The sequence below is a fragment of the Nannobrachium achirus genome, assembly GCF_963921795.1.
Source record: "Nannobrachium achirus genome assembly, chromosome: 18".
NCBI lineage: Eukaryota > Metazoa > Chordata > Actinopteri > Myctophiformes > Myctophidae > Nannobrachium > Nannobrachium achirus.
Window position 1 is genome coordinate 25,615,439 of NC_137825.1, and position 27,500 is coordinate 25,642,938.

Below are 27,500 nucleotides of genomic sequence, written 5' to 3' on the forward strand. Positions count from 1 at the left end.
GGAAACCTTGTATGTCCAAAACCGTTCGTATTTATCATTTAAAAAAATGAACTAAACTAGTGAAAACAGCCGATCTACAGTGCGAGGCGTTGTGTGCTTGTAGATCTGCTGTTTTCACTACTTTTGTGCGACGGCCTTGTCTGATGAAGCAGGGCTTTACTTCGCGAAAAAACGTACACATTTGAAACTTGGAGATACGAGGTTTCTGCCCGACAGTGACGATATATGAGAACGACTGCCCTAATGCACCTTTAGAGTTGATGGTAATCTGCGTATTTCTCTCTCTGTGTACAGTATAGGTAGGTGATAGCTTCTGAGCAAGCGTGTGGAACTTAAACAGTCTAGGTAGCTATATGAGTGATTGGTGTTGGACCACCGGGATGGGCTTAGTACTGTACATATACTGTGTTTAAAAAGACCCTCCATCTCCAGCCTGGGGATTCATGTTCTTATCTGGCAGGAATATCACACACACACGCACACACACACAGACAGACGCATGCATGCACGCATGCACGCAAGCACACACGTGCACGCACGCAAGCGCACATGCACACACACACACACACACACACACACACACACACACACACACACACACACACACACACACACACACACACACACACACACACACACACACCGAGGAGGCTTGGTAATATACACGTACAGTACAAAGCCATTAACACGTGTCTTGCATCAACATACATTATTCACACACACACACACACACACACACACACACACACACACACACACACACACACACACACACACACACACACACACACACACACACACACACACACACACACACACAGTATACTGTATACAGTACATTCACTCCACTCAATTGTGAATGAGTGGTGAGGAGTGACTGTGAGTTTTAGCTGGTGTGAATGGAGAGAGTGGTAGCTGAGTGCGATTGGCTAACTCTTGGTGGAACTAGCTGGCGATTAGCTCCTGTGGTCTATATAAAGATGGCTGCCTCCAGTTCCACAGATGTCTTCCTCCTAGCCAGCCTAAAAACAACACCAGTTCAGTTTGTAGTGGTTTTTGCTTTGTTAGTGTTTTAAGAGTTACTCGTTTTTAACATGGGTTATTTTATAGCCTTTGGTATGGTAGGGGTAGGTGGCCTTTCGTTTGTTTTGTATGTATTTGCTTAGTGTTTTCTTAAGATGGGTAAGAACCTTATCTTTCTGTTTGGGTTACAGGTAAGCATAGGGTTTGAGTTTTGAGTTTTATGTACAGGCACACCCCGAGGTAATTTATCCATGTTTTAGAAAATTGGAAATAAACCACTGTAGTTTGGAGTTTTAAACTGGTGTTGATGTCGTTGTTTTGGGACTGGGAAGGAGGGAGTCAAGGCCGGGCCGTAACACTTACAGCTACAGGCTCAAAACTACAAGCTCAATGCTACAAGCTCATAACACGTTGCGATGTGACACATCTAAAAGGGCCTATTAAATATAGTATAAGAGACTCATCTGCGTCTCTTGTAGCTTGATCAAATAGGGATTTCATTCACGAAAATAAATATATATACAAAACATAAGAATATGGAAAGTAAAGCACTGCTTCATCACACAAGGCCGTTGCACAAAGGTAGTGAAAACAGCCGATCTACAAGCACACACCGCCTCGCACCCCGAGGCGTTGTGTGCTTGTAGATGAGCAGATGGTTTCTTTCAGTGCTGTAACCAGTCTTTACCTCTGTCCGTCTGTCTGTCTGTCTGTGTGTCTGTGTGTGTGTCTGCAGCCTGAGGAGTTGACCAATGCGTTGGAGATCAGTAACATAGTGTTCACCAGCCTGTTTGCTCTGGAGATGCTGCTGAAGGTGCTGGTGTACGGGCCCTTCGGCTACATCAAGAACCCCTACAACATCTTTGACGGCATCATCGTGGTCATCAGGCAAGTCCATCCAATGTTCACCTCTTGCTTACTTAAAGGCCCGCTGACACGCCCGAAATTATAATAGTATGATACAGTAGGTCACGTGGTCTCTCTGAAAACGGTCTGAAATAGTCTGAAACTCATGTCACAGTGTAATCTGCCCCTCGCCCCCCAACAACAGCTGACCAGTACAGTAAGTAGTCTAAGTACAGTCAATTAATTTCATTGGCTTATAATTGCGCATTCCCACAATGACATCATAAAAATGTTAAAGTGATCCCTGGCTAATACAACAAATATGCCTTAATACATTATAATTGTCCTCTATAACTACAATGTAAAATTAAAAACACCTCAATTATTTTATTTCTTCTAGAAATAGCTAATCTTTCACTCAATAGGGGAAATGCCCGTCGCAAGTTGATGATGTCATAAATGTCATGTGTGATCTATCCCTATGGAATTTATGGCATGCATGTGAAAATAAAAACAAACATAATACTTTATATGGTTAATATGACCATCAAATCAATATTTAAAATGTTTAATTTTTTTATTTTTGCCATAAATTCCATAGGGATAGATCACACATGACATTTATGACATCATCAACTTGCGACAGGCATTTCCCCTATTGAGTGAAAGATTAGCTATTTCTAGAAGAAATAAAATAATTGAGGTGTTTTTAATTTTACATTGTAGTTATAGAGGACAATTATGATGTATTAAGGCATATTTGTCTTATTAGCCAGGGATCACTTTAACGGATATTTTAAGATGACTTCTTAAGGTGACAGTACCCCTTTAATATTTGACAGTTTGGCCAGTTTGGTATTAAAACGGTCTTAAACGTTTTTAAATTGTCACTTTAGAAATGTGCAGATACCATTTATACACTTATACTGTGTGTGTTGGTTTGTTTACCATTGAGTGAGAAAAAAAATGACATTAAGCTAATCATCTGGGGACCCCGCAAAATAATTTGGGGACCCCATTTGGCGTCCCGACCCCAAGTCTGCCTTATGACATTGGAACAGTGGTGGAAAAAGCACTCACATTTTTTACTTAAGTAAAAGTATCAATGCATTGTAGAAATACTCTGTTACAAGTGGAAGTCCAGAATTCCACATTTACTTGAGTAAAAGTACAAAAGTATTGGCATCAAAATGTACAAAGTAAAAGTACAAACGGTTTGAAAATAGCAGATCTACAAGCTCACAACGACGCATTGTGAGCTTGTAGATTGGCTATTTTCAAACAGCCTACGTATAAAATTGGTTTTATGTGTGGTTTATGTATGTTTTAAAATATTATAATTTATATCAGCAAAGTAACTAGTAACTAAAGTTTTCAAATAAATGTAGTGGAGTAAAAGTACAATATTTGGATCCGAGATGTAGTGGAGTAGAAGTAAAAGTATTGGAAATTAAGTACATTACTTAAGTAAATTTACTCAGTTACTTTACACCAGTGCATGGGAATAATGCATGTTTTGTCCTCTCTGTGTGTGGCGTTCCAGTGTGTGGGAGATCGTGGGCCAGCAGGGTGGGGGTCTGTCCGTGCTGAGGACCTTCCGTCTGATGCGGGTGCTGAAGCTGGTGCGCTTCATGCCGGCGCTGCAGAGGCAGCTGGTGGTGCTGATGAAGACCATGGACAACGTGGCCACCTTCTGCATGCTCCTCATGCTCTTCATCTTCATCTTCAGGTAAATAACACATCTTTTGCCTAAACCGGCCACAAAACGGTGCTCCGCCACGGCTGACTTAACCCATTGTGGTCGGGTTAGCTGGTCGGGTTAGCTGGTTACCATTCTCTCACGTTGAAAAAAAAAGCCTTTTCCTCCCCTTTTTTTCTCTTCTGTCTCCCCACGTCGCGCAACCGGTCCATTTCAGCTCTCTCTCGGTGGAGCATGGATTTTACCATATGGATTATGTTTTCCCTGCACGAAAGAACACACGTAACGCGGCCACAAACTAGGGTGGGCGTGCACACCGTGTGCATGGAGACGCTCCAGAATCAGGTAAATATTATATCCCCAGCTAAATGTTAGAGAGTTAGGAACCAAATGGACCCTTATGGGTCTGTAACTCTAGAGTTGTTTGGTGGCGAAGAGAGAAAATGTTTGAAAATGTTGGCCTATAATGACATTCCCAGCATTGGGATGCCACGTTGAAAGTGGTTAATAAATTGATGGTTGCGTACAATGTACGGCACGCAACATTAATTAAATGTCATTATAGGCCAACATTTTCAAACATTTTCTGTCTTCGCTACCAAACAAAATAGTCAATCGCGTCGCTTTGTTGAGAGCTTGTAGATCCACTATTTTTGCTATTTTAGAAATGGGGATCTGGTAACTTATTTTTTTGCCACCCCCTATTTGTTTCTGAAATTACACCTCGGCCCCAGAGCACTGGAATCAGCGGAACCACGTGTGACGCTGTGGGATCCTAGACGCCCGCACCAGAATTGACGCAAGCGTGTGATTCTCTCTCGATTCTCTCTCGATTTCTCTCCTCCTCCTCCTCATCCTCATCAGCATCTCTTCATCTGCCTGCTTAGGTTTCTGACCAGCTCAGCGAAATCACAATCCCCACAGTGTACACATAAGCACACGTGTTCACACTCATATGCGTGCACGCAGTACCCTCTACCCTTCCCTTTAATCGACTCTCTCTCTCACGCTCATGTACGCACACATGCATGCAGACACTGAGACTTCCATCTACAGTATCACTTTCCTCGATGCAGATACACACGCCTTTCTTCGACTCGCTCTCGCTCGCTCGCACACGCACGCACGCACACACGCACACACGCACACACACACACACACACACACAGACGTCCTATTTGGACCGGTGCACATAGATAAACACTGTGTGACTGGAGTGAAGACTTGCCAAGCTAGCACACCAGAGGCCTGTTCATTGAGCCTGCGTCAAAGATCCTCTACACACAATACGATCATCCAATCCTCCATCGCCCATCTGCCCTCTTTCTTTGCTCTTTCATTGTTTCTTTATTTTTGCTCCCATCCCGCTCTCCTACCATGCTCTCAAAATAGTTGAAATGCTGTCGGCCAAAAGCACGGTCTGTTAACAGCCGTTTCACATTCATTTACCCCTTGAATCATCTAAGACAGCCGGTCTTCACCGTTTTCTGCTTAGTCGAGAGAAAGAAGAAGCAGGGACCCCCACAACCTTGCCATAGATTCCATATTGTTTCATTGTTTGACAGCACATTCATTAGTGTATTTTGGATTTTCAGATATTTAACCACTTGAGCTGTCAATACTTCTCCCCTCTACACCAAACCTCTTTGCCGAAAATAGCCGATCTACAAGGTCACAACGCCTCGCAGTGCGAGCTTGTAGATCTATTTTCGGCTAAAGTTCTCAGAATCTGCATCTGGCTAAAAAGGATTTTTTTCTTTTTTTTTTTTTTTTTTTAATTCTGTCACACAAAGATTTAGAGGACCCCCTGTAGTAACTCTGAGGACCCCCTAGGGGTCCCGGACCCCCTGTTGAAGACCCTTGATCAAAAAAGAACTCAAACTTCTCCCCAAAAAATAGCTGACATAGATCTGCAATTTTCTTTTCGTTACCCCCAGTGGTGAATCTCACGTTAATTATGCCTGATAGCTTGAGCAGTGAAGGAATTGATGTAAATATGTCCCCCCGCCTCCCCCCAACCTCTGTCCTCTCCTCTTCCCTGTGTCAGTATCTTGGGGATGCACCTGTTCGGCTGCAAGTTTGGCTCTGAGAGGGACGGGGACACTCTGCCGGACCGCAAGAACTTTGACTCCCTTCTCTGGGCCATAGTCACTGTTTTTCAGGTGAGGATAATACGTTAATCATATGCATGATGCAAAAATGTCTTAAAAATGCATTGGAATTTCTTGCCACACACAAAAACAACACACATGTGAGTAGGACATGGGTACAATCAGCGAATAATATCAAAAAGGAAAAAAACGTATCGTCTTATCTTTCCTTTTCATCATTCCTGTACACCAATTTCAGGGTTATGTCTGTCTTCCTTCTCGTTGATTTGACTTTTTGTTTTCTTGTCTTTCACACTTTGTCTAGTCAAGATTCTGATAACGATCGCATAGAGCTATAGGGGGCACAGTGGAGCAGTCGGTAGCTAGAAAGTCCTGGGTCAGATTCCTGTTGGGTACACTGTGGTTACTGGGGGTGTGTTCTCCCCTCCGCGTCATCAGTGCCCATACCCTAGGTGGGGTTGGCGAAAAGGCCTTTCTGTGTGGAGTTTGCTCTATACTACTTCCCCCTGGTCAGCCGGGGCACCTGATGGAGGGGAAAGGAACTGGTTGGAATAATGTGTTCCTTCCACACGTCTCGTCCAACCGGATAAAATCCCCCCTGTCAGTTGAAAAAAAGCGGCTTTTGCTCTCCCCAGGGAGTGTAGCGCCCAGGATTACATTAGATAATTGACACTGGGTGAAAAAATGGATTACAAAATCATGAGATAAATATTTAAGAAAGAAAAAACAATCACATACTGTAGAGCTGTTATCTGCTTATCTGTTATCTGCTTCCCCATGCATCATGCCTAAGCAAGCCAAGTAGGGTTAATTGTAGAGTCATGCCACTTTGAATGAGCTTGCCAGCCGCACGTGACACAAGCCTACATCTGCCAACTGTGTGTGTGACCTTTAGCAACCATTCATTACAGCGTGTGATTCCAGAGCAGCTGTTAAGTGTTTGTAGTGTCAGCAGTCTCTGGTCATATTGCTGCGGTGTGTAAGCTAAGTTGTGTGCACTATGGTAATAATGGCCCTTTGTTTAAACGTTTGTTTAAGCGGGGAAACACCCGTGTCAGTTTAGAGCTAAAAAGCATTATTTCATACTTTGCCTATTCAAAAATAGCAGATATCCAAGTGTTGTAGGCCTACATCTGCTTTTTTATCATGAAAATGTGAGAAAATATTTGAATATCTATATTTTTCATTTTCTTTTTGGGCATTTATGCCTTTATTGATAGGACAGTAAACTGACAGGAAACGGGGGAGAGATGGGGAGTGACGGAGTGACACACGGCAAAGGTCGTCTGGATCGGGAATCGAACCGGCTACGCTGCCAGGCATCCATGCCTATGTGGCAATGCCTAAGTGGTATGCGCCTGCTCAAAAGGAACTTAAAGTAATAGTACATCAGCTCCATTGATCCAAGCCGGAACACAATTGATCGGTTGATCATAACAACATGAAAGTGAAAATGCACGGGTCCCACCCATCTGACCCCTTGACTCAGTGGTTCTCAAGCTGTGGGTCGGGACCCCCATATGATGCCTAAGTGGTATGCCTAAGTGGTATGCGCCTGGACCAGTAGGCCAGCGGGCGCCCGTATATTTTTCATTTTTAACACAAATCTTTGCTTCTGGGCTCCCTGGAACAAAATATTTTCAGATGGGGGTCCGTAGGCAAATGCATATAATTTTGGCCGTCCTTGACATGAGAAAAGCACCACTGATATAGCAACGTACTTTTTTAAGAAAACTATTGGGATTTAGGAGACATTTGTAGAATCTGCCTCATGTCTTAATCTCTCCTCTCCTGCAGATCCTGACTCAGGAGGACTGGAACAAGGTGTTGTACAACGGCATGGCGTCCACCACGCCCGTGGCCGCCCTCTACTTCATCGCCCTCATGACCTTTGGCAACTACGTCCTGTTCAACCTGCTGGTGGCCATCTTGGTGGAGGGCTTCCAGACAGAGGTAGAAGGACACCACTCACACCGATACACCTATCCATGAATGATGACCACCAACACACAAACACACAAACAAACATATCGTTGTTGTCGGGTGACACATTGCTCCAAACACATTGGAGCATTTAGCTGTTGTGCGGACTTCCATTATATATATTATATACATCTAAACTTTCTCATCGTGTGGGTGTCGGATTTTCCGAGGACTGTAGGTAGCAGTGGAGGGGGTACTCGCATGAAAACACAACCCCCGGTGGGGTGGGAGGGCTTATAAACTACAATTGTACGAGGGGTTTTATAAACCACAACTCCCAATCAAATGTAGATTTCTGCACCTGCTCAGAAGTGGGTGGGGTGGCTGGATGGGGTTTGTAAGAGGTGTCAAAATCTAGCTGACAGGGGTCTAGCTGGCAGGTGTATGCAAATGATCCTCTCAGAGATGGTACATATAACCCATAATATGTACAATATTATGGGTTATATGGTCATAATATAACCCTCCCACATGTGGGAGGTCAAACTTAAATGAATGGGGGAAGAAAATGCAAGCATACCCCCTTAAATAAAAGGTGTCAGCCCATGGAAAGTACTCCCACAATCAATGTTTTTCACCCAGTGATGGGAAGAACACAAGTTACACTCTTCCTTTCCCCTTCATCTCCTCCTCCTCCTCCTCCTCTCTTATCTTCCTTTGTCTCTCACCTCCCCGGTTGTCCTCCTAATTATCGTCCGCCCGCAACGCCGTCCATCAGCAGAGCGACGTGCTGCTCAACGGCGGGGGCCTCGGCGACGCCCGGCGCCCACACCCGCGTCTTCATCCTCCTGCTTAAATTCCTTCCCTTTCGATACGCGTCCTCCTACCTCCTCTCTCCTTATCTCGTCAAAAACAAAAGGCACGCGGCGCGTCTCCACCACGGCATAGCTGCCACGCTTTTCTTGACGGAGAGAGACAGAGACGGAGATAGAGAGAGACACACACACACAAACACACACACACACACACACACACACACACACACACACACACACACACACACACACACACACACACACACACACACACAGACACAGACACTTAGATAGAGAGTAAGACAGAGAGACAGAGAGAGAGAGAGAGGATGAGAGACAGCACAATAAGAAAGAGGAGGTTGGATTAATGGTTGTTATTGTTTGGGCTCAGGTAGCTGCCTTGCGCCTTCCCAACACACACACAAACACACAAACAAACACATACACACACACACACACACACACACACACACACACACACACACACACACACACACACACACACACACACACACACACACGCACGCACGCGCATGCACACGCCAAGAGAACAGTGCTTTCAATAACTTTTTGAGCGGTGCAAACCGCTCCTATATTTCACTTTCGGTTTATCTAGTTAAAACATATTAGCACGGGACGATTCTTTCATTCTTCATCGATTGGCTAGTTGAGTAACTAAACATTAGAATCGACCAATCAGAAACCGTTCTACTCATGACGACATGTGTTAGCCAAACAGAACAGACCAATCAAATGCTGTGTTGTTCATGTTAATTTAGATCTGTCTTGGCCATTACACTTGCACTTGAGACCGGTTTAAAGTTCATGAAAGGTCCAGGCGTAATGGCCAGGTTGTTTCATATCCTGGACCTCTCCTAAACCTTAAACTAACAGATTGAACACCACACAGGATTCGAAACAGCAACCACGCTACATTACCCTTGCAGGCTATGATTACTGTTTTGAATCCTGTGTGTTGTTCAATCTGCCAGTTTAAAGTTTAGGAAAGATTTGTGCCGGTTTAAAGTTCAGGAAAGGTCCTTCCATCTTTCTGTCTGTCTGATCCCCTCTCCGTTCTGCCCTCTGTCTGTTTTGTTTGCCCAACCGCATATCCTGGAACTTTCTGGCGCAAATCGACCCCCACCCAAGATTCAAGACAGCGACCACGCTACATTAAACCCTGTAGTCTATGATTGCTGTTTCAAATCCTGGTTGGTGTTCGTTTTGAGCTGGTGTAAAGGTCAGGACACACGAAAACCTTATATAGTCTGAGCAGACCTCCAGACTGACATCATACACAACACAAAGAATATTGCCATGCATGCCTATCAACACTGATTCGCGCAGGCGCCCTTGCAGGAATTAGTTTGCACCGCTCACTTCGCACGGGTGCGATTTTTTATTTATGTTCTACCCAGAGATAGAGAGGGAAGGAGAGAGAGAGAGAGAGAGAGAGAGAGAGAGAGAGAGAGAGAGAGAGAGTGGGAGTGGGAGTTAGAAGTGAGGGAGCTGAGCTGTATAAATCATAAGAACATTCTGTAGGTCTACCTCTGTCTTCTATCACTTTTATCTGGGCTTTCTCTCTCTCTCTCTCTCTCTCTCTCTCTCTCTCTCTCTCTCTCCTCTTGCTTCCGTCCCTCGCTCCTCTCTGGTTCTCTCTAAGCTGTGACAGCACCTGTTCCTTTGATCTCTCCCGCACTCTGGCAGAGAGAGAGAGAGAGAGAGAGGAGAGGAGATAGGCGAGGGATGATGAGGTGGAGTGGGCTAGACGTTGACAGACCAATAAAATATGGATTAATTGGAATCGCTCTCTCCCTCTCCGACCATTATGCTTATCAGCTGTACAAATAGCCGGCACATATCTCATGGTGGATGAAAGCGCGGCGGAGAAAGGGGAAACACATTGACCCCATGTGTCCCGGCCTATCACAGTAGAACACGCGAGAACGCCAGCATCCACAAATAGACTGTAGTCTAAATTGTGCCGTGCTTGTTTGATTTGTCATATTCTTTTTTTTTTTTTCTGACTTGATGCAGTTCAGGCGATATGCATTACATTTTATGGTGTTGTGGTGCAACACCTGAGTTCTTATACCCAAGCACACACGCAGGCAGGCAGGCACGCACATACACAAACACAGATTGATTCTCAAGCATGGTCCTGCCATCCTAATTCATTCTTGGTTGTTCAACGGTGCCTCGCTACTTTCCATCTCCTCTCCTTATTATTCCTCCTCGCTTTATTTCCTGTTATTTTTTCCCCCGTACATATACACATCCAGCATCCTCTTTCTACAAACACCCAAGGTATTTTTAGACGGACAAACTTTGCCGTGCGTCAGGGTTGCTAGGTAACGAGCACTTGAATGACGTGAGCCCGGGTCACTGGAGAGGCGTTACGGCGAGGCTCTCCAGCCAAGATCTAGTTCACGCACACACACACACACACACACACGGTTGTATTGTTGAGCGGTGCTAACTGCATCTGTCCCGCCCCATCCCACGTTGGCCATGCTTCGCGGGACGCTTAATGAAAATGAACTCACCGCGTGCTGATTTTATGGATTTTTAGCTATTTTCAGCCCTAACCTTAGGCAAAAACGGCATTATGTACAAGGTCACAACGCATTGTGAACTTCTAGATTGGCTATTTTGGATGCACGACATTGGCGCGTAACTGAGTAAAGTTCAGGCCCAACTTCAAAGCTCCGCCAGGCGCTCGTCTCATTGGTTCACCTCCCATCATCACACTTTACCATCTGTCTTTTCTCCTCCTTCTCAAGCAACTGGGGCCCCAAATAACTGGCAAAACATGAAAGATTGGTATGATAATGGTAGAGCCCTTATACAGGTAGGTGCTCAACGCGAGAGGCAACAAGGGTTTATTTTCGGTCTTCCAGTTCGGTACTCCCTCCTTTGGGTGGCGCTATTGCGTCAGCCTCACAACAGAACGTACTCACGTTAACTCCCGCAGGGCGATCCCTGATTGGCCGGAGGGCTTGTCACTCAAGTTTTACGGTACTGGGTCAGTCCCCCATAAAACCTGTGGCATCCCACAATACTGTCTCTTTTCGCTATCTGCTCCTCAAATGGTACAGCGCGAACGGAATCTCACAGCTCCTGACCTACGTTATTTGTAAGTATATTTCAACCTATTCTAGAAGATATAATCGTCTCGAGGATAACCGAGAGCGACAGCTTAGGACCAGTCCACCGGTCTCGGGACTATTCTTCTCTTCAAATGTTCAACGTAAAGTTTCACAGCACCGCTGTTTCCCTTTGTTGTTAGCTTCACGTTACTTTGCCTAGTGTTAGCTCTTAGCTACCGGCTTCGTTGTTGTTGCTAACGCAGCGCTCAGCTGTTTGTTCCTTGTTGTTAGCTTCACGATAGCCTAGTGTTAGCTCTTAAGCTACCGGCTTCGTTGTTTGTGCTAACGCAGCGCTCAGCTGTTTTTTCCTTGTTGTTAGCTTCACGATAGCCTAGCGTTAGCTCCTAGCTACCGGCTTCGTTGTATTCTGCTAGCTTTGTTATTGTTGGCGTTTGCTGTTTGCTACTGGCCTTGCCTGTGCTCACGCTAATACACGCTTTTCTGCTTTAGACTCTCGAATCTTCTATCGACGCTAACGTTTTTTGTGTGGACATGACGTCCTCACGCTCCTATGGCCGTTGTGCCAACCTGGCCTGTAGGTTGCTGGTAGCACCGGATGATCTCCATGGTGCGTGCATCGCCTGCATGGGCTGGCGTCACGCCTTGGATGCCTTAGAGGAAGATCCTCCTGTGTGTTTGGAGTGTCGTGACCTACCTCTAGGTGCGCGTCGGCTCCGCCTGGACACGATCTCCCTTCTCTCCGGCCTCGCCTCTGCTGTGTCCCCGGGCCTCCCTGTAGGCCGGTGCAGCGCTCCTCCAGGCGGCGGCGGCGGCGCCTCCGTTCCGGCCGATGAGGGCGCTTCTCCAGACGGCGGCGCTCCGGCTGACGGCACTGCTCCTCCGGCCGATGGTGGTGCTTCTCCAGCCCACTCCAGGGCTGACAGCTTTTCATCTGAATTCTCCTTCTCTGCCCTCGACCGTCACGACAGCGAGGAAGAGGCTTTTGGGGAAGAGGGGGACTTTTCCCCCACCCAGCAGCCTGATGAGGACGTAGTCCTGATGGAAGAAGGGTCCCCTGTGATCCATCTCCACCCTGATGTTAATGACTCGCCTCTCTCCATCTCTGCTATGGCCAGGGTTCCGGCAGGCCTCGCTGCCGCCCCGAGCCAAGCAGCTTCTGTTTCCCCTACCACCGCTCAGGCTGGGACTCAAGCAGGCATTGCTGCTTCCCCAGCTCCTGGTGGCACCGAGCCTGTTCCCTCCGCCTTGCCGGAGTCACAGGCCCCCTCTGCTGCCGGCAGTTCGAGTCTGACACAGGCGGCGGCCCTGTCCGCGTCTCAGCTCCCTCCTTCCGGCACCGTAGCAGCTTCAAGTGGCGCCGCTGGCGCCAGCCCTCCCCTTCCCATGGACCCCTGGTCTGTCCTGGAGAGGGCCGCTCGTTTGCAGAACCTCACCGTCCCTGTACGGCAGCAGCCTGCAACTTCTTGCCAACCGCGGCTGGGTGTGGACCGTGCTCCACCCCTGCCGCCTGTCATGGCTTGCCTGCCGGCCATCACTGGCCTACAGCAGGTTTTCCAGGAGACTTGGGCCACTCACAAGGATCCGGAAAAACTGGACTTCCCCACGGAGTTCGAGGGGGCGCAGGAGATGGGCGTTCCTAGATGCCCGCACATCAGCCCTGCCTTGGCCTCCATGCTCCAGGCCCGGTTCCTCCATGATAAGCCTGGTGAGCCGAGTCCCTACTCACTGTCGGGTGTCCACCCGCTTCTAGAGGACAAGTGGGAAAGGTTCATGTCCAAGGCCACCCAGGAGGCTTACAGAGCTGATGGACATGCTGTGAGGGCTCTCAATGCCGCGGGCCTGTTGGCGGCCTATGTGAAGCTCCTCCAGAACCCACCGGCCTCTGACCCTCCCCTCGATGTGGCGGCTGAGATCAAGGCCTCACTGGACCTCATGATCGAGCTCAATTTCCATGCCATGGCTTGGGTGGGGCGTTCCATGGACCAGTGTATGCAGATGGAGTCCACCCGCTGGCTGGAGCCCATTGACTGGAAGAAGGATGAAGCGGACAAAAAAGAGCTCCGCAACCTGCCCTCTTCGGGAACGGAGATCATGGCGGGCGGGCTCGCTCTCTTCCAGGCGCGGGCGGCTGCCAGGAGGGAGACCAGGGAGTTGGTGGTCGAGACTGTACCTCCGACACCTGCTGCCCAGTCGTCTCGGCGGTCGACCACCAGGCAGCGTACCCCGCGTTCTATGGTGAAGGTCGTCCAGAGGAACGACTACAGGGACAGGGCTTCGGGATCAAGCTCCAGGTCTTCCTCCAGAGGGGGGTCTCGAGCCCGGACCTATGGGCCCCCTCCTCCTTCCAGGCCCAAGGAAGACCGTCATCAGCAGCGTTCCCAGCCCCGCTCCGCGAAGGGACGCGGAAGGCAGCAGCGTAAATGACAGTTTGCCCAGGGAGGCACGGCCTCCCCAGGGGCCTCTTGCCCCTCACTTAAGGGCGGGTTCTTGTGTGCAGTGTGTTTGTGTTGTGAACCCGCCCGTGTTGTGTGCTGCAAAAATTCTCAATGCTGTAAATTTCGTGCCTTGCCAATCGAAAATACCAGTAAAGAATTGTGTGTTCGATACAAACTGTGTCTTTCTTCCCTGTGCATCTTCTGTTGCAAAGAAAGTTGTATGTGCTCAGCCTCCTCAGGCACCTTCGCTGCCTCAGCTAGTTCCGCACTCACACAGTCTGTACAAGGGTTTGGTTTCTCTGCCTATTCAGGCTCCAGTTCCTTTTCTGCAAGAGCCACTCACACCCAGCTCACATTCCACTCCTCACAAGGTTTTGGTAAACTGCCCACTGCGGCAGCCCAGGGACAACCTGCTAATGCTAAAAACCATGAGTCCTTCCGGGACCTTTCCAGGAAGGCTAAGGGTAAAGCGCGCTTCCCCTCAGGTGGTGGAAACGCTTTCTGTAGGCCCGAGTCGGGCAAAGGTAATGAAAGTGGATCACAGGTGGATTCCTGCTTTGCCTGCGGTGCACCACGCGGCCAGGCCGGCGGCAGCTTCTTCTGGCCACAGCGGACGGCCTACAGTGTCGCGGCCGATAACTCGGCAGGTGCTGCCAACACATCTTTACGCTCCGCTGGCACCTTGTGCAGATCAGTGGAGGAGGTGCAATCCAAACCATTGGATTTATCGCACTATTACAAGGGGCTACAGAATACAGTTCAAGATGTCGCCCCCGCTTTCCCCCACGGTGAGCTTCACCAGGGCCGAGGGCGAGAACGCCCGCATTCTGGAGGAAGAGATACAGGCCCTTCTCTTGAAGGGGTCTGTACGGGAGGTCCCGTGGAGTCAGCTCCATTTAGGGTTCTACTCCAACTACTTCCTGGTTCCCAAGAAGACGGGAGGGCTGCGGCCCATATTGGACCTCCGCGGTCTCAACCAGTACTTGATGACCTTCAAGTTCAGGATGTTGACCGTTGCCAGCCTGCTTCAAACCGTGAGAGAGAACGATTGGTTCACCTCAATAGATCTGAAGGATGCTTACACGCACGTGTCGATCTATCCTCCTCACAGGAAGTTTCTGAGGTTCGCTTTCCAGGGGAGGGTCTACGAGTACGCAGTCCTCCCCTTTGGCCTGTCTCTCAGTCCACGCGTTTTCGTGATGGTTACGAAGGCAGCTATAGAACCTCTCAGGCGGCAGGGGATAAGGATCTCAAACTACATCGACGATTGGCTAATAAGCGCAAGTTCGAGCCAGGAGGTGGCGCTACACACCCGGGTGGTGATAGCGCACCTCGAGTCCTTGGGGTTCGCAGTCAATTACGAAAAAAGTGTGCTGAACCCATCTCAGCGGACCACCTTCCTGGGTGCAGAGTGGGACTCCCGGGAGATGGTCGCCCGCCTCTCTCAGCAGAGGGTGGACAAGTTCTTGTCCCATGCCAGCACCTTCCTTTCCGAGGAGGAGGTCTCCTTCAAGTTGGTGCAGCGGCTCGCGGGCCTGATGGCTTCGGCCGTGGATCTTGTGAGTCTGGGAAGGTTTCACTTGAGACCTTTCCAGAAATGGATGCTCTCTCTGAACATCCCCTCTTGCCAGGGCGGCACTCTGGTCCGGGTCTCCGAGCGAGCACGGACGGCCCTGAGCCCTTGGCTGGTTCCCGGCTTCCTTCGAAGCGGCGCCAGGCTAGGGGCGGTGATTCACAGGAAGGTAGTCACCACGGACGCCAGTCTTTCAGGTTGGGGTGCAACCCTGGAAGGACGTACGGCGAGGGGACCTTGGGGCCCCGACTTAATGAACAAGCACATCAATTACTTGGAATTGATGGCGGTGTTCCTGGCGCTCCAGGAGTTCGAGCCCTTCATTCGGAACTGTCACGTCCTCATCAGGACGGACAATACCGTAACAATGTGTTATGTGAACAAACAGGGGGGGCGGCGGCGAGCCCTGGACGTGCTGGCTCGCAAAGTGGCCCTTTGGTGCTCGGTGCACCTACAGTCGGTCAAGGCCTCCTACGTCCCTGGTCTTCTGAACAGCGGGGCGGACCTGCTGTCCAGGAGGAGGGTTCGCGACGAGGACTGGTCCCTGAACCAGTCGGTAGCGTTTCAGATCTGGACCAAGTATGGTCATCCGGTGGTGGATTTGTTCGCCTCTCGCGAGGACGCGAAGTGCTCACTGTTCTTCTCCCTGAGGGGGCCTGCACCCTTGGGGATAGACGCTATGGCGCACGATTGGCCCCAGGGCCTGCTGTACGCCTTCCCACCGATGGACCTCATTACTCCGACCCTCGAGAGGGTTCGTCGTTACGGTCACGAACTGCTTCTAATAGCACCGAGGACGGGGACTTGGAGCTCACTGATAGCTCCGCTCCTGTACAGGGATCCTTGGCAATTGCCCCAGATACGGGATCTGCTGAGTCAAGCGGATCGCGAGATCTTCCACCCGGACCCTCAGAGGTTAGACCTGTGGGTCTGGCCCGTGAGAGGGAAAGGCTGATCGCAGCCGGCCTGAACCCTTCAGTCGTTGATACGATGCAGAGGTCCAGGGCTCCTTCTACACGTAAGGTGTATCAGGGCAAGTTGGAAGCCTTTGAGGAGTGGTGTCGGGTTAAACACCCTTCGGTGAACCCGGTGTTCTCCTCAATTCCGATCATTCTGGAGTTCCTACAAGATCGGGTGGATAGGAACTGTAAGGCCTCTACGGTGAGAGGTTACCTTGCAGCCATTAGGGCCTGTCACCAGAGCCTTGATGGCGACCAATTGTCCAAACACCCGTGGGTGGTACAGTTTATGGCAGCGGTTAGGCGGGACTCCCTGACGGCGAGACCCCTGGCCCCCGCCTGGGACTTGGAGGTGGTCTTACGGGGATTGAGGCAACCCCCGTTTGAGCCTCTGGAGAGCATCTCTCTGAAGCTCCTTAGCTACAAGACTGCTCTCCTTCTGGCCTTAACCACGGCCAAGAGGGTTAGTGACCTACATGCCCTCTCAGTGTCAGAGGATTGCATGAGGTTCTCTCCGGACGGCCGGCAGGTGCTACTTAAACCTCACCTTCACTTCATTCCGAAGAATAAGGTGGTGCAGCATGTTCCGGTGCGGCTTTTGGCCTTTCATCCTCCTCCCTTTGGTACGGAGGAGGACAGGCGCCTTAATCTTCTTTGCCCTGTGAGGGCACTGAAGATTTATTGTGAGAGGACTCAGGCGCGCAGGAAGTCACGCAGCCTGTTTGTTCCTCACGGCAAGTCCACCGCGAAGATGGAGATTGCTAAAGCAACCCTTTCGGGGTGGATTGTCGACGCCATTAGGTTGGCGTATGATAGTGCGAATGTGGCTAGACCTGTGGGTTTCACAGCTCATTCCACTAGGGGGATGTCTTCCTCTTGGGGTCTCTGGCAAGGGACCACCATTCAGGAGGTTTGTTTGGCGGCGAACTGGACTTCGCCGTCCACCTTTGCAGCTCATTACCAGTTGGACGTGGCTCCGCGCTCGTTAGCGCATTCAGTCCTCCAGGTGGCTGCTGACTCTTCTGCAGAATGAGGAGGACCCTTGTGTCTTCCTCCTCGTCTGGAGCGCTTGGACTGCCCTTGTGCTTTCTGGCGCGCTCCTCTTCCTTTTCTTTCCTACTCACTGCCCCCGACTGATTCCGGTGGTCTCAGGGGGGGACCTTGTGGGCGAAGGTGTGTCTGGAAGACGTCTCCTTTGCCGTTCATGTGTATGGTGAGTAGACGTTGGCCGACGTCGCTTACGGGAGTTGACGTACCCAAAGGAGGGAGTACCGAACTGGAAGACCGAAAATAAACACAAGTGTTTCGAACGAAACACCTGTTTATTTAGGTCTGGAAGGAGGTACTCCCTCCGAGTCTCTGCCCTCTGTTCGATTTTTCGGAGCAGATGCTTTCAAGAGACAGTATTGTGGGATGCCACAGGTTTTATGGGGGACTGACCCAGTACCGTAAAACTTGAGTGACAAGCCCTCCGGCCAATCAGGGATCGCCCTGCGGGAGTTAACGTGAGTACGTTCTGTTGTGAGGCTGACGCAATAGCGCCACCCAAAGGAGGGAGTACCTCCTTCCAGACCTAAATAAACAGGTGTTTCGTTCGAAACACTTGTGTTTACAAAGTTTGACGCATGTCCATGAAATTCCAATGTCCAGAGCAGTCATATACAGTTGGATATGCCAATCCTTTTATTGCACATGAAGCCAAAAATATACAAAAACTCTTTTCCACCAAAAACATTAAATGCCGCCCTGTACGGCCATGAAAACACGGTCGAAAACTGTTTGCTTCCAAACTCATTGCACACCTGAGTGCAATCGCCCACTGCAGGGTATAAATCAGTAACCATGGCAACCAACTGATTGACATTGACAGGTGCAACCATAGCATATGGTATCAAGGCCAGACCATTCATTTAAATAAAGAAAACAAAATAAATACAAATGTCATTTTGGCTCCAACAATAATTATAACATTAATATTTAAAAGAAGTTATGTCGTATTCTTTCTTTGAAAACCTTGAAAATGTGAGTTTCCATTATGATGATGAGACCGCTCATCATCATAAGCATAATACTGCTCCAAAGGAACTTAAAGTAATAGTACATCAGCTTCATTGATCCAAGCCGGAACACAATTGATCGGTTGATCATAACAACATGAAAGTGAAAATGCACGCGTCCCACCCATCTGACCCCTTAACTCAGTGGTTCTCAAGCTGTGGGTCGGGAGCCCCATATGATTAACTTAATGTGAAACATTGTTTTCTCACACAACAGTGAACAAACCAACTTAAAGCGACAATTTAAGGACTTTCTAATACATCTAAAATGACAAATCATACATTTGCCAATTTGCAAATGAGTCTGAAATTGTGAAAATAGCCGATTGACATGCTCACAACGCCTCGCAACGCGAGAGCATGTAGATCTGCTATTTTCACAATAGAACCGTGTTATACAAAATGTTATGACTCAACTCTTAGTGCTCGTCAGGGAGGGGGGGTCCCTAGTTAAAATGTGATAATTTTTGGGGTTGCGGCCTGAAAAGTTTGAGAACCACTGACTTGACTGACCACGCGGCAGCCTATCGGCCGCGGATAGATGGGTTACTGCGATTTTCAACCACTGCTCTACTCTTTCTCTCTCTCTCTCTCTGAGTGTGACAGTGTGTGACAGATATGGGCGAGCGGGGAGTGAGGTTAGAAAGTGGACACAATCCAGACCAGGGCTTTTCTTTATGGAGCTCCATTAAGCCAGACGCAATGAAAACTGCTACGCCATGTCCTCCTTTTACCACACTACCGGGCATCGCAGTAAACACTCGCACGCACGCACGCACGCACGCACGCACGCACACACACATAGAATACGCACCTAATACGCAGGTGATGGAGAGCTCTAATAGAAGAAGAAATGACTCCTTGCATCCCTGCACTACAGTATGTGATCTGAACGATGCACATCTTTCCAGTCGAGACAGCCTATAGTCACTCAGTACCATGCAATGCCATTAAAACTAACAACAGCATACAGTATACATGAATGTATATGTCACAGTGTTTTTGAGATTCAGTGAGATTTAGAGTTCTCAACGGGCCTGAAAATGAAGGCCCGGCCCTAACTGAGCCCGACAGGGTCGGCCCGAGGCCCGGCCCGACCCTAACTAGTTTCATCATTTTAAGCCCGAAGCCCTAAAAAGCCCGAGTGAAGGAAAATAATCAAATTTAAAAACGCCTCCAGGTGGCGCCACGCCGCCACCGCGGTGACCGTACCATGTGTTATTATAGCGAGTAGTAGGCTGAGAGAGTGAGATTAGCCTACCTTTCCACTTTTGGTTCGGCAATGTTAGCATGTTCTCTCATGAAGAAAAATTTAATCCTTAATCCTCCTCATCTTGTTCACACGGTGCAACGCATGCATCTGTCTGCTCTGCAGTCTGCATGTGCCGTCTCTGTCACTCAACTCTCAGTGAGTCTCTCCTCCACTTTCTTTCGTTTCGTTTCGGACAAATTCGACCTGTTGTAACCCCACCATCGTAAAGCTGCTGCTGTCGCTGATTTATGACCCTCCCTGGCCTGGAGAGAAGCACTGATCTGCAAGTTCTAAACAAGTCAGATCGTGATGCAAAGCAGACTTCAGTTGGTTTGTAGATTGAATGGTGTTGAGAACGTGTTGGTTTTGGTGCGCAACACCAGTCTGCTATTATTAGCAGCCTGTGCTGCCAGCATCGCTGACCGCGGCTCTCTGTCCCTCACTCACTCTGCTCTGCCTCGTCTTGTCTGCCACTGCCAGTGGTGTGCTCCGAGTGATCGTGCGGTCACATAGTAAATAAGCGAGTGAAACGCCAGTCAGCGCCATGTTCTTTATCTTTATTAAATATGAAGAAAAAAAAAATAATTAACTTTTTTTTTTTTTTTTTTTTTCATTTTTTTTTTTTTTTACTGAACCCGAGGCTCGGCCCGACCCGACTAATTAGCATACATTTTGAGCCCGGCCCGGCCCGAATATGTCGGGTCGGGTCGGGTAGGGTCGGGTTCGGGCAGAGTTTGAGAACTCTAGTGAGATTGAGACCAGGAGCGCTCGTTTTTGGGCACAAGGTGGAGCAAGCGGTGCCACCCATAATTAGTCCTAGACCTAGAGGGTTATACTGTAGATTTAGGAATAGTTTGACTGAGGTTAGTGTTATCATTCACCAGGTTAACATTCACCTGGTTAGCATTCACCAGTTTAGCTTTAGGCACAGTTTTACTGAGGTTAGGATTAGGTTTAGGCATAGTTTTACTGAGGTTAGGGTTAGGATTAGGGTTAGGTTTAGGCATAGTAGCAAGTATTCACCAGGTTAGCATTCACCAGCATGGGACTAATGGGAACAATGGAGGAACAATGAGTCAAATGCTCTTCCACTGAGCAGCTCCCCAATGCCATCGGCTTCTTCCGGGGACTGCCCATAAGGTGAACTAAAACAAGCGCTCTGGTCCCAATCTTACTGGTACCTCAAACAAACTGTAACATATATATATCTCCATTGCTGCATTTCTTTTTTTGAATGCCATTTTCTCTGGTGGAATGTAAACTTTGCACTTGTGTTCTTTGCTCTGTTCTGGATTTGCCACTGATTTCAAAGTTGCACACGTCGTGCAGATATTGCACACTGCACCCTGGGACCCCAGCCGGCCTGGATGCAGCTGCCTCGTTCTTTTTTCTTTTCATTTTGAATGTTTTCTTTTTCTTCTGCATGGTAAAGTGGGACTTGTCTCGGGCTGTTGGGATCTCCTTTAACTGGCTTCTTTTCTGCTGTGCTGCTGTTTTCTGTCGTGGTGCCCTCCTCCTCCTCCTTTCTCCTCGTTCCTCCTCCCCGACCCTGTTCCGGCTGTACCTTCCACTTCTGCTATAGGAAGTGAACAAGCGAGAGGATTTGCATGCCCGGCTGAGTCTCATTCCGCTGCCTATAGACTCAGGGGTATGTACAGTACAGCACTGCTTCCCTTCTCCACCTGCCCCCACCCCCCACCCCCCCAACCCTTTTATTAACACGCACCCTCTCTGACTCCTCCTGTCCTGCTTGTAGGGCATTCACGGAATATTCCAATATTCGAATATCAAAGTCACTATTTGACGTTGTTCACCAAAGTCGAATATTCGCTATATTTTTTCTCTCTCTTAAAATAAATAAATAATAATAATTAAAATTATTAAAAAATCTTCATGATTTATACCGACTAGCTAGATAGGAAGTCATAAGAATGAGTTCTCAATGACCCTGGTGGATGAGTTGGTTAAAGCTCTATACTGATGTCATGCATCACGTTTTGTCTCCCGGAACTAATTACCAGTGGAAAAAACAGCGGCCAACCGGCAAACTCAATGTCATGATGGAGGAAGAGCCAGCTAATGCAACTGTCACTACTAGACCAAAAATTGCTTGTTTTTATTGGATGAAAAAATATATATATATATATATATATATTTCCTGTCGAATATTCGACTATTCGAATACTTTGTGGTCGAATAATTCGAATACTAAAAATCACTATTCGTGAATGCCCTACCTGCCTGCCTCTCTCCCTTCCTTCTCCAACCTCGCTGTCCTTACTCATCACCTCCTCCCCCCTGCTGCATGGGTGTCCCCCATCGCTGCTTCAGCTCACTGAGGTGGCCGTCTGTCGAGATGCATGGTAGAGACAACCTGGTGTCAGGATGCCTGGTTTGGTTTGGTGTGGATTTGCTTGGTTTAGGTTGGTTTGCCTTAATTTGGTCTAGGTTGGGTGCATTTGGTTGGGTTGGGATTTTGGTTGGGGTTGAGTCCGGTTTGGTTTAATTTAGATTGTTTTGAGTTGGGTGGGTTGGATTTGTTTTGGGTTGGTGTGGGTTTACTTGGTTGAGGTATTTGCTGTTTGATTTGGTTTTGCGTTGGTTTGGATTGGGTGGGTTTCATTTCATTGGGTATGGTTTAGTTTAGGCTGGATTGGTTTGATGTGAGTTGGGTTAGGGCGTCACAATTATAACATAATCATTTAATCGCAATTATTTTACATAATTGCAATTATTTTGTGATAATCGTCATAATCGTTCACATGTTGAAAAATATTTAGGCTATATATGTTCATACATTTAAAAAAAATAGTGGAAATAGCAGATCTACAAGATCGTAGATTGGCTATTTCCACTATCAATGTTCTTTTTAAAGTGTAAAGTTGTCAAATATGTCCTTAATTTCTTTGTATATTTAGGTTATGTGTCATATCTGCCATGTGCAACTTCAAATCCTACAAGCCAAACAGAAATGTAATTGTCAATGACAAAAACACAATTAAATCGTTAAACGCAATCATTTGAGAGACAATTAATGTATGTAAAATGTCGTAATCGTGACAGCTCTAGGTTGGGTTGGTTTAGTTTGGGTTTGATTCAATTCATTTTGGTTTGGTTGCCTGGTTTCTCTGCTGGGACTGTGTCTCCTAGGTATACGCAGCATCCCTGCACATCATTGACCTCCTTTAACACCCGTCTCCTTTTCTCACTCTCGCTGTCTCTGTCTGTTTTTCTCTGTCCTCAGGGTAAAAACACACTGAACCATAAAAAAATAAAAAAATAAAACTCCCTCTTCGTCTTTGTTTTATCTGGCTGGCATAGAGAGAAAGAAGAGGAGGGGGGGGGTGCAAGCTTTTCAGAGGCCTCCACGCAGCCAGCTATAATCTGAGTGAACTAGAGGGATGAGAGCTTAATGAAGAGACTGAGGCGATCAGCTGTGTTTGCATGACTCAGTCACTTAAAGCCCGGGACAATGCTGTCCGCTAAATGAGCCCTCTTAAAACAGATGGTAGCATGTCCCGTCCTTCTGTCCTAAAATTGTACTCCGTTGAACCGGATCCAGAGTCATCTAGGACTTTTCCAAAAGGCAAATGTTTGTGAAATGCTCCGAGCCTCCGTCTCTGTTAAAAACGCTGCGGCTCACTGGGCCCTGAGAGACAGATGGAGAGAGAGGGGGAGAGAGGGGGTCCCTCAGTGCTCTCTCTACACTGCAGTCTCGCATATAGCCTGATCAGAAGAAGAATCAGCTTTCATTGTCACATCACAGGTTTACAGGCATAAAGAACCATGTGAAATTCCTTTTTTCCATGCACGCTGCGGCTCTCCACCATATGTGACCGGGTCTAGTGCTTTGGGCCTTAAGTGGGCAAACTGGGCATTGGTCATTTTTGTACACATTAGTATTAAATACTACATCTAAGCTTTCATATGATGTATACTTTGTTGAAATTGGAAAATATCTGAAGAAGTTATGGACATTTTGAAACTTGTTGGACCATAAAACCCAAAGCTGTGAAAAAGCACTCTGAATACTCCAAACATTTTTACACCTCAGCTGACCAGAAATGGGTGTTACAATGCGAGGGACAAATTGGACAATAGGTACTTATCTACACCCCTAATCACTCCCCCAAAGTCAAACCACCCCCACAAGTGTATATCGCAGTTTTCCGTGAGAGAAGGCAGAAGTAGAGTGAGAGCGGGAGAGAAAATGCAGGAAACACAGGGTTGAATAAGCAATACGAAATGTATGTACATTATGTTTGGAACGCTACCATCATAGGTGTGTACAATTTATTTTAGAAACATTACCATTATATCGTCACTATCGGGCAGAAATCTTGTATCTAGTTTCAAAATACAGTGTAGTTTAGTGTGTTCTATTAATACATTTAAATGAAAGCCCTGCTTCATCAGTGTCACACAAAAGTAGTGAAAATAGCCAACCAAAAGCTCACAACGCCTCGCGGTGTGAGGCGTTGTGCACTTTTGGTTGGCTATTTTCACTACTTTAACTCGTTTTTAAAATTATTATAAAAAAATGAATGGTTTTCGACATACACGGTTTCCACCCGACAGCGACGTTATGCAGGCGTGTTCATAACATGCCGCTATGAGGCGCCATTGAGGCAGGGTTCAAAGAAAGTAGCAGCAGGTAAACTGTTCAATAGACTAGTAATGTGCTAGAACTGTATGGAATGTTTCTGAATAAAATAAATTAAAGATGATGATAAAGATACTAAAATAATAATATCATCCCAGACATTATGGTGTCCTTCATATTGGGACTGTATCAGTATTTATTTGCTTTTTGAGCGGTGGTCACACCGTCTCCCCCCCCCCCCCCCCCCCATATATATATGTTTTTTTTATTATTATTTTTTTTTTTAAATATTTTTTAAATATTTTTTATTATAATTATTATTATTATTATATATTTGTTTTGCTGTTGCGCAGCCTCCACGACCACCGCTCAGTTCACACAGGTGTGATTTTTTCAAAGTGTAGATGTATTGTAGGTGTTTTTTTAACGCTGGTTTTCTCCACCGTTCAATCTCATACGTTGAAATTAGATTTCTGTGTCAGTAGGCAGAGATCATTTGACTACGCGAGAATATCCACACTGTGCTGTTAATGCTATACACAGCAAACACAGCAAGGTTGGGAGTGCTAATTTGAGCCCTGTGGATCTCTGGAGTTGAATGAACATCCTGGAAAGCATGTTGTGTGAAAGTCATTACTTTATTTCCAGCCGCAGACACATCCATTAGTGTGACTTCCTGAGCAGCTGTGATAGGACACCAATTATTGTGATAGGACACAAACGCTCACGCACGTGCACTCACACACACACACACACACACACACACACACACACACACACACACACACACACACACACACACACACACACACACACACACACACACACACACACACACACACACGCCTTAATGCACACTATAATTCTCACATTCATCCCCTACTTTGAAGCGGTGTAATTGAGCCCCTGCATGAGTTGGCGTCTGTGTGTGTGCGTGCGTGCGTGTTATCATCATGGTGAGGCTATCAGCAGCGGGCCCAGGCTGGCCCATCTCCTGCCCGCGGCGGCCATGTCCAAATTGGGGTAGCGGAGTGTAAACAAGCTATCTAAACAGACCTGGGCTATCTCAGTACCCAGGGATTCCCCTCGGGACCGATGACACCCCCCCCCCCCCCCCCCCCCCCCCCACCTCCACAACCCCAGCCCACCCTGTTATACACTGTACATCTCTTCCTTCTACATCCCTGATGACGCTTGCGGCTGACTTATACTCAGCTGTGTGCCGGTGTCTCGCCCTGCAAATAGCTGATCGGTAGATTTTTTAATGGGTCACGACTTGAGTAAAAATCCCATTTTCTTTTCCTACATGAAAAAAAAAATATATATATTTCAAAAGATGTTCCCCACGCGACAAAATTCAAATTTATTTTAAAAATATAAAAAATATAAGACGTATACACTATAGTTTGGGTCCCGGGCAAAGGTCTAATCTCTCTTTTGGGTCACGGTCTAAAATGTTTGGGAACAACAGGCCTAAATGACCTGCTGCGGTTCAAATCCCGGTCTTTTAAATGCAGAGGCTCTGTGTCGTTCCTTTCCGAGCCCTGGGTGTTGCCCTCGCTTGTGCTCTGCATCTGAGTTACAAACGTACGGTTCTTACCTGGAGAGATAATCCGGTTATAGCACTTTTATCCATGCTGATGAGGTTTTAAGTTGTTTTTGCTGCCATGTTTGGGGCTTACCGCTCCTCCCTCCAGTCAGGCATTCTTTGTTGTTTTCCCCTCTTTTTTCTTTTTGCCTCAAATTATTCCCTAATCTGGAAATTAAGATCATTCAGTCTGGCAACAGATGCAGCTCTGAAGTGCCGGTTGTTGGAGAGGATTCTCCCTCTCCCTTGTGGTTCAGAATTAATGTCTGCCTATAAAATAAACTGTGGGGAGGTGGTGTAGGAGTCCATCACGGTTTGCCTCCCATAGTGCAAATGGACCCTTACGGGTATGCAACTGAGAGGGCAAACGGAACCTTTTGTTCTCTTTGGGACCTCAATCTACACTGTAACATCCTGCAGGGTTCATTCAACTCATCTTACGAATTACGGGTCCATTAGTTTCAAGATACAACCTTTATTGGTCCCATGGGGGAGATTTGAGATAGGAGCAGTTGAGATACGGATTACTGGGCAAGAAAAAGTACTGTAAAAAAAGACAGACAGACAGAGAGACAGACCGGCAGAGTCGAAGCAATGGGCAGAAGGATAGAGAATTAAGTATGAGAAACTGACAACACCGAAATGACAACAGGGAGGAGGGTCCATTTCTGCTGTTTCAGAGTAATTCTGAAGGATTTTACTGTCAAGCACACACACACTCGCACACGCAGACACACACACCCCTATCACTCAGGGGACAGACCACAGCTGGCGTTGGACACAGTAGAGTGCAGGTCTTAGGACCACTCTACTGTATCGGGTCCAGGGTCAACAACCTACTGCTGGTTATATCTGACTCAGCAGTGCCACCTGTGGACGCGTTCAGTGCGCAGGAAAGCCGGACCCAAACGGAACACCCTAACACAGAGCCCAGCAGGAGTTTGCCCCATACAATGATGAATATGAACCTACAGTAGTACAATACTCAGCCTGTCCTTGCGGTGCCCCCCCTTAGCATCACCATTAGTATCACACACACTTCAACAGCTGAAGTGATGACTGTGGCTTTCTCGAGGGAAAGATTGTGGTGATTGTCCCTCTTCCCTTCTCTGCCCCCCCCCCCCCCCCCCCCCCTCACAAGAAAGCTTGATTTATACTTTGTCACACTGCGCTGTCATGCACCGAAAAGAGATGATCTACAAACTCACAATGCGTCGCGGCAGCGATGCATTGTGAGCTTGTAGATCGTCTCTTTGCGATGCACAACTGTAAATCAAGGTTATGCGGCTGGGGGGGGGGGGGGAGGGGGGTAGAAGAGATGGAGAGAACGACAGGGGAGAGGTTGAGCACCCACAGCACTTTCGTGCCCGATGCTCCGCTGGGTTTGTCCTATCACAGCTGTCGCTCCTGATTGATTGCGTGCGCCGCCGAGGCGGTGGGGGCGCCGTGAGAAGGGGGAACCTCGCTGTGGGTAGAATTGGATGTTTTCATTTACCTGTGGTTAGT

At 47.7% G+C, this 27,500-nt stretch overlaps 1 protein-coding gene across 1 annotated transcript in view; it reads left to right on the top strand.

The window, feature by feature from the left end:
- cacna1g (calcium channel, voltage-dependent, T type, alpha 1G subunit) overlaps positions 1 to 27,500 on the top strand; it is a gene marked incomplete at both ends in the record, with an annotated part of 367,943 nt that overhangs the window by 223,942 nt on the left and 116,501 nt on the right. Inside the window, 5 exons of the mRNA XM_080747312.1 lie at positions 1,760 to 1,911; positions 3,413 to 3,598; positions 5,616 to 5,730; positions 7,477 to 7,632; positions 21,386 to 21,451. Coding sequence (XP_080603438.1) covers positions 1,760 to 1,911; positions 3,413 to 3,598; positions 5,616 to 5,730; positions 7,477 to 7,632; positions 21,386 to 21,451 — 675 coding nt within the window. The remainder of the gene's footprint in view (positions 1 to 1,759; positions 1,912 to 3,412; positions 3,599 to 5,615; positions 5,731 to 7,476; positions 7,633 to 21,385; positions 21,452 to 27,500) is intronic.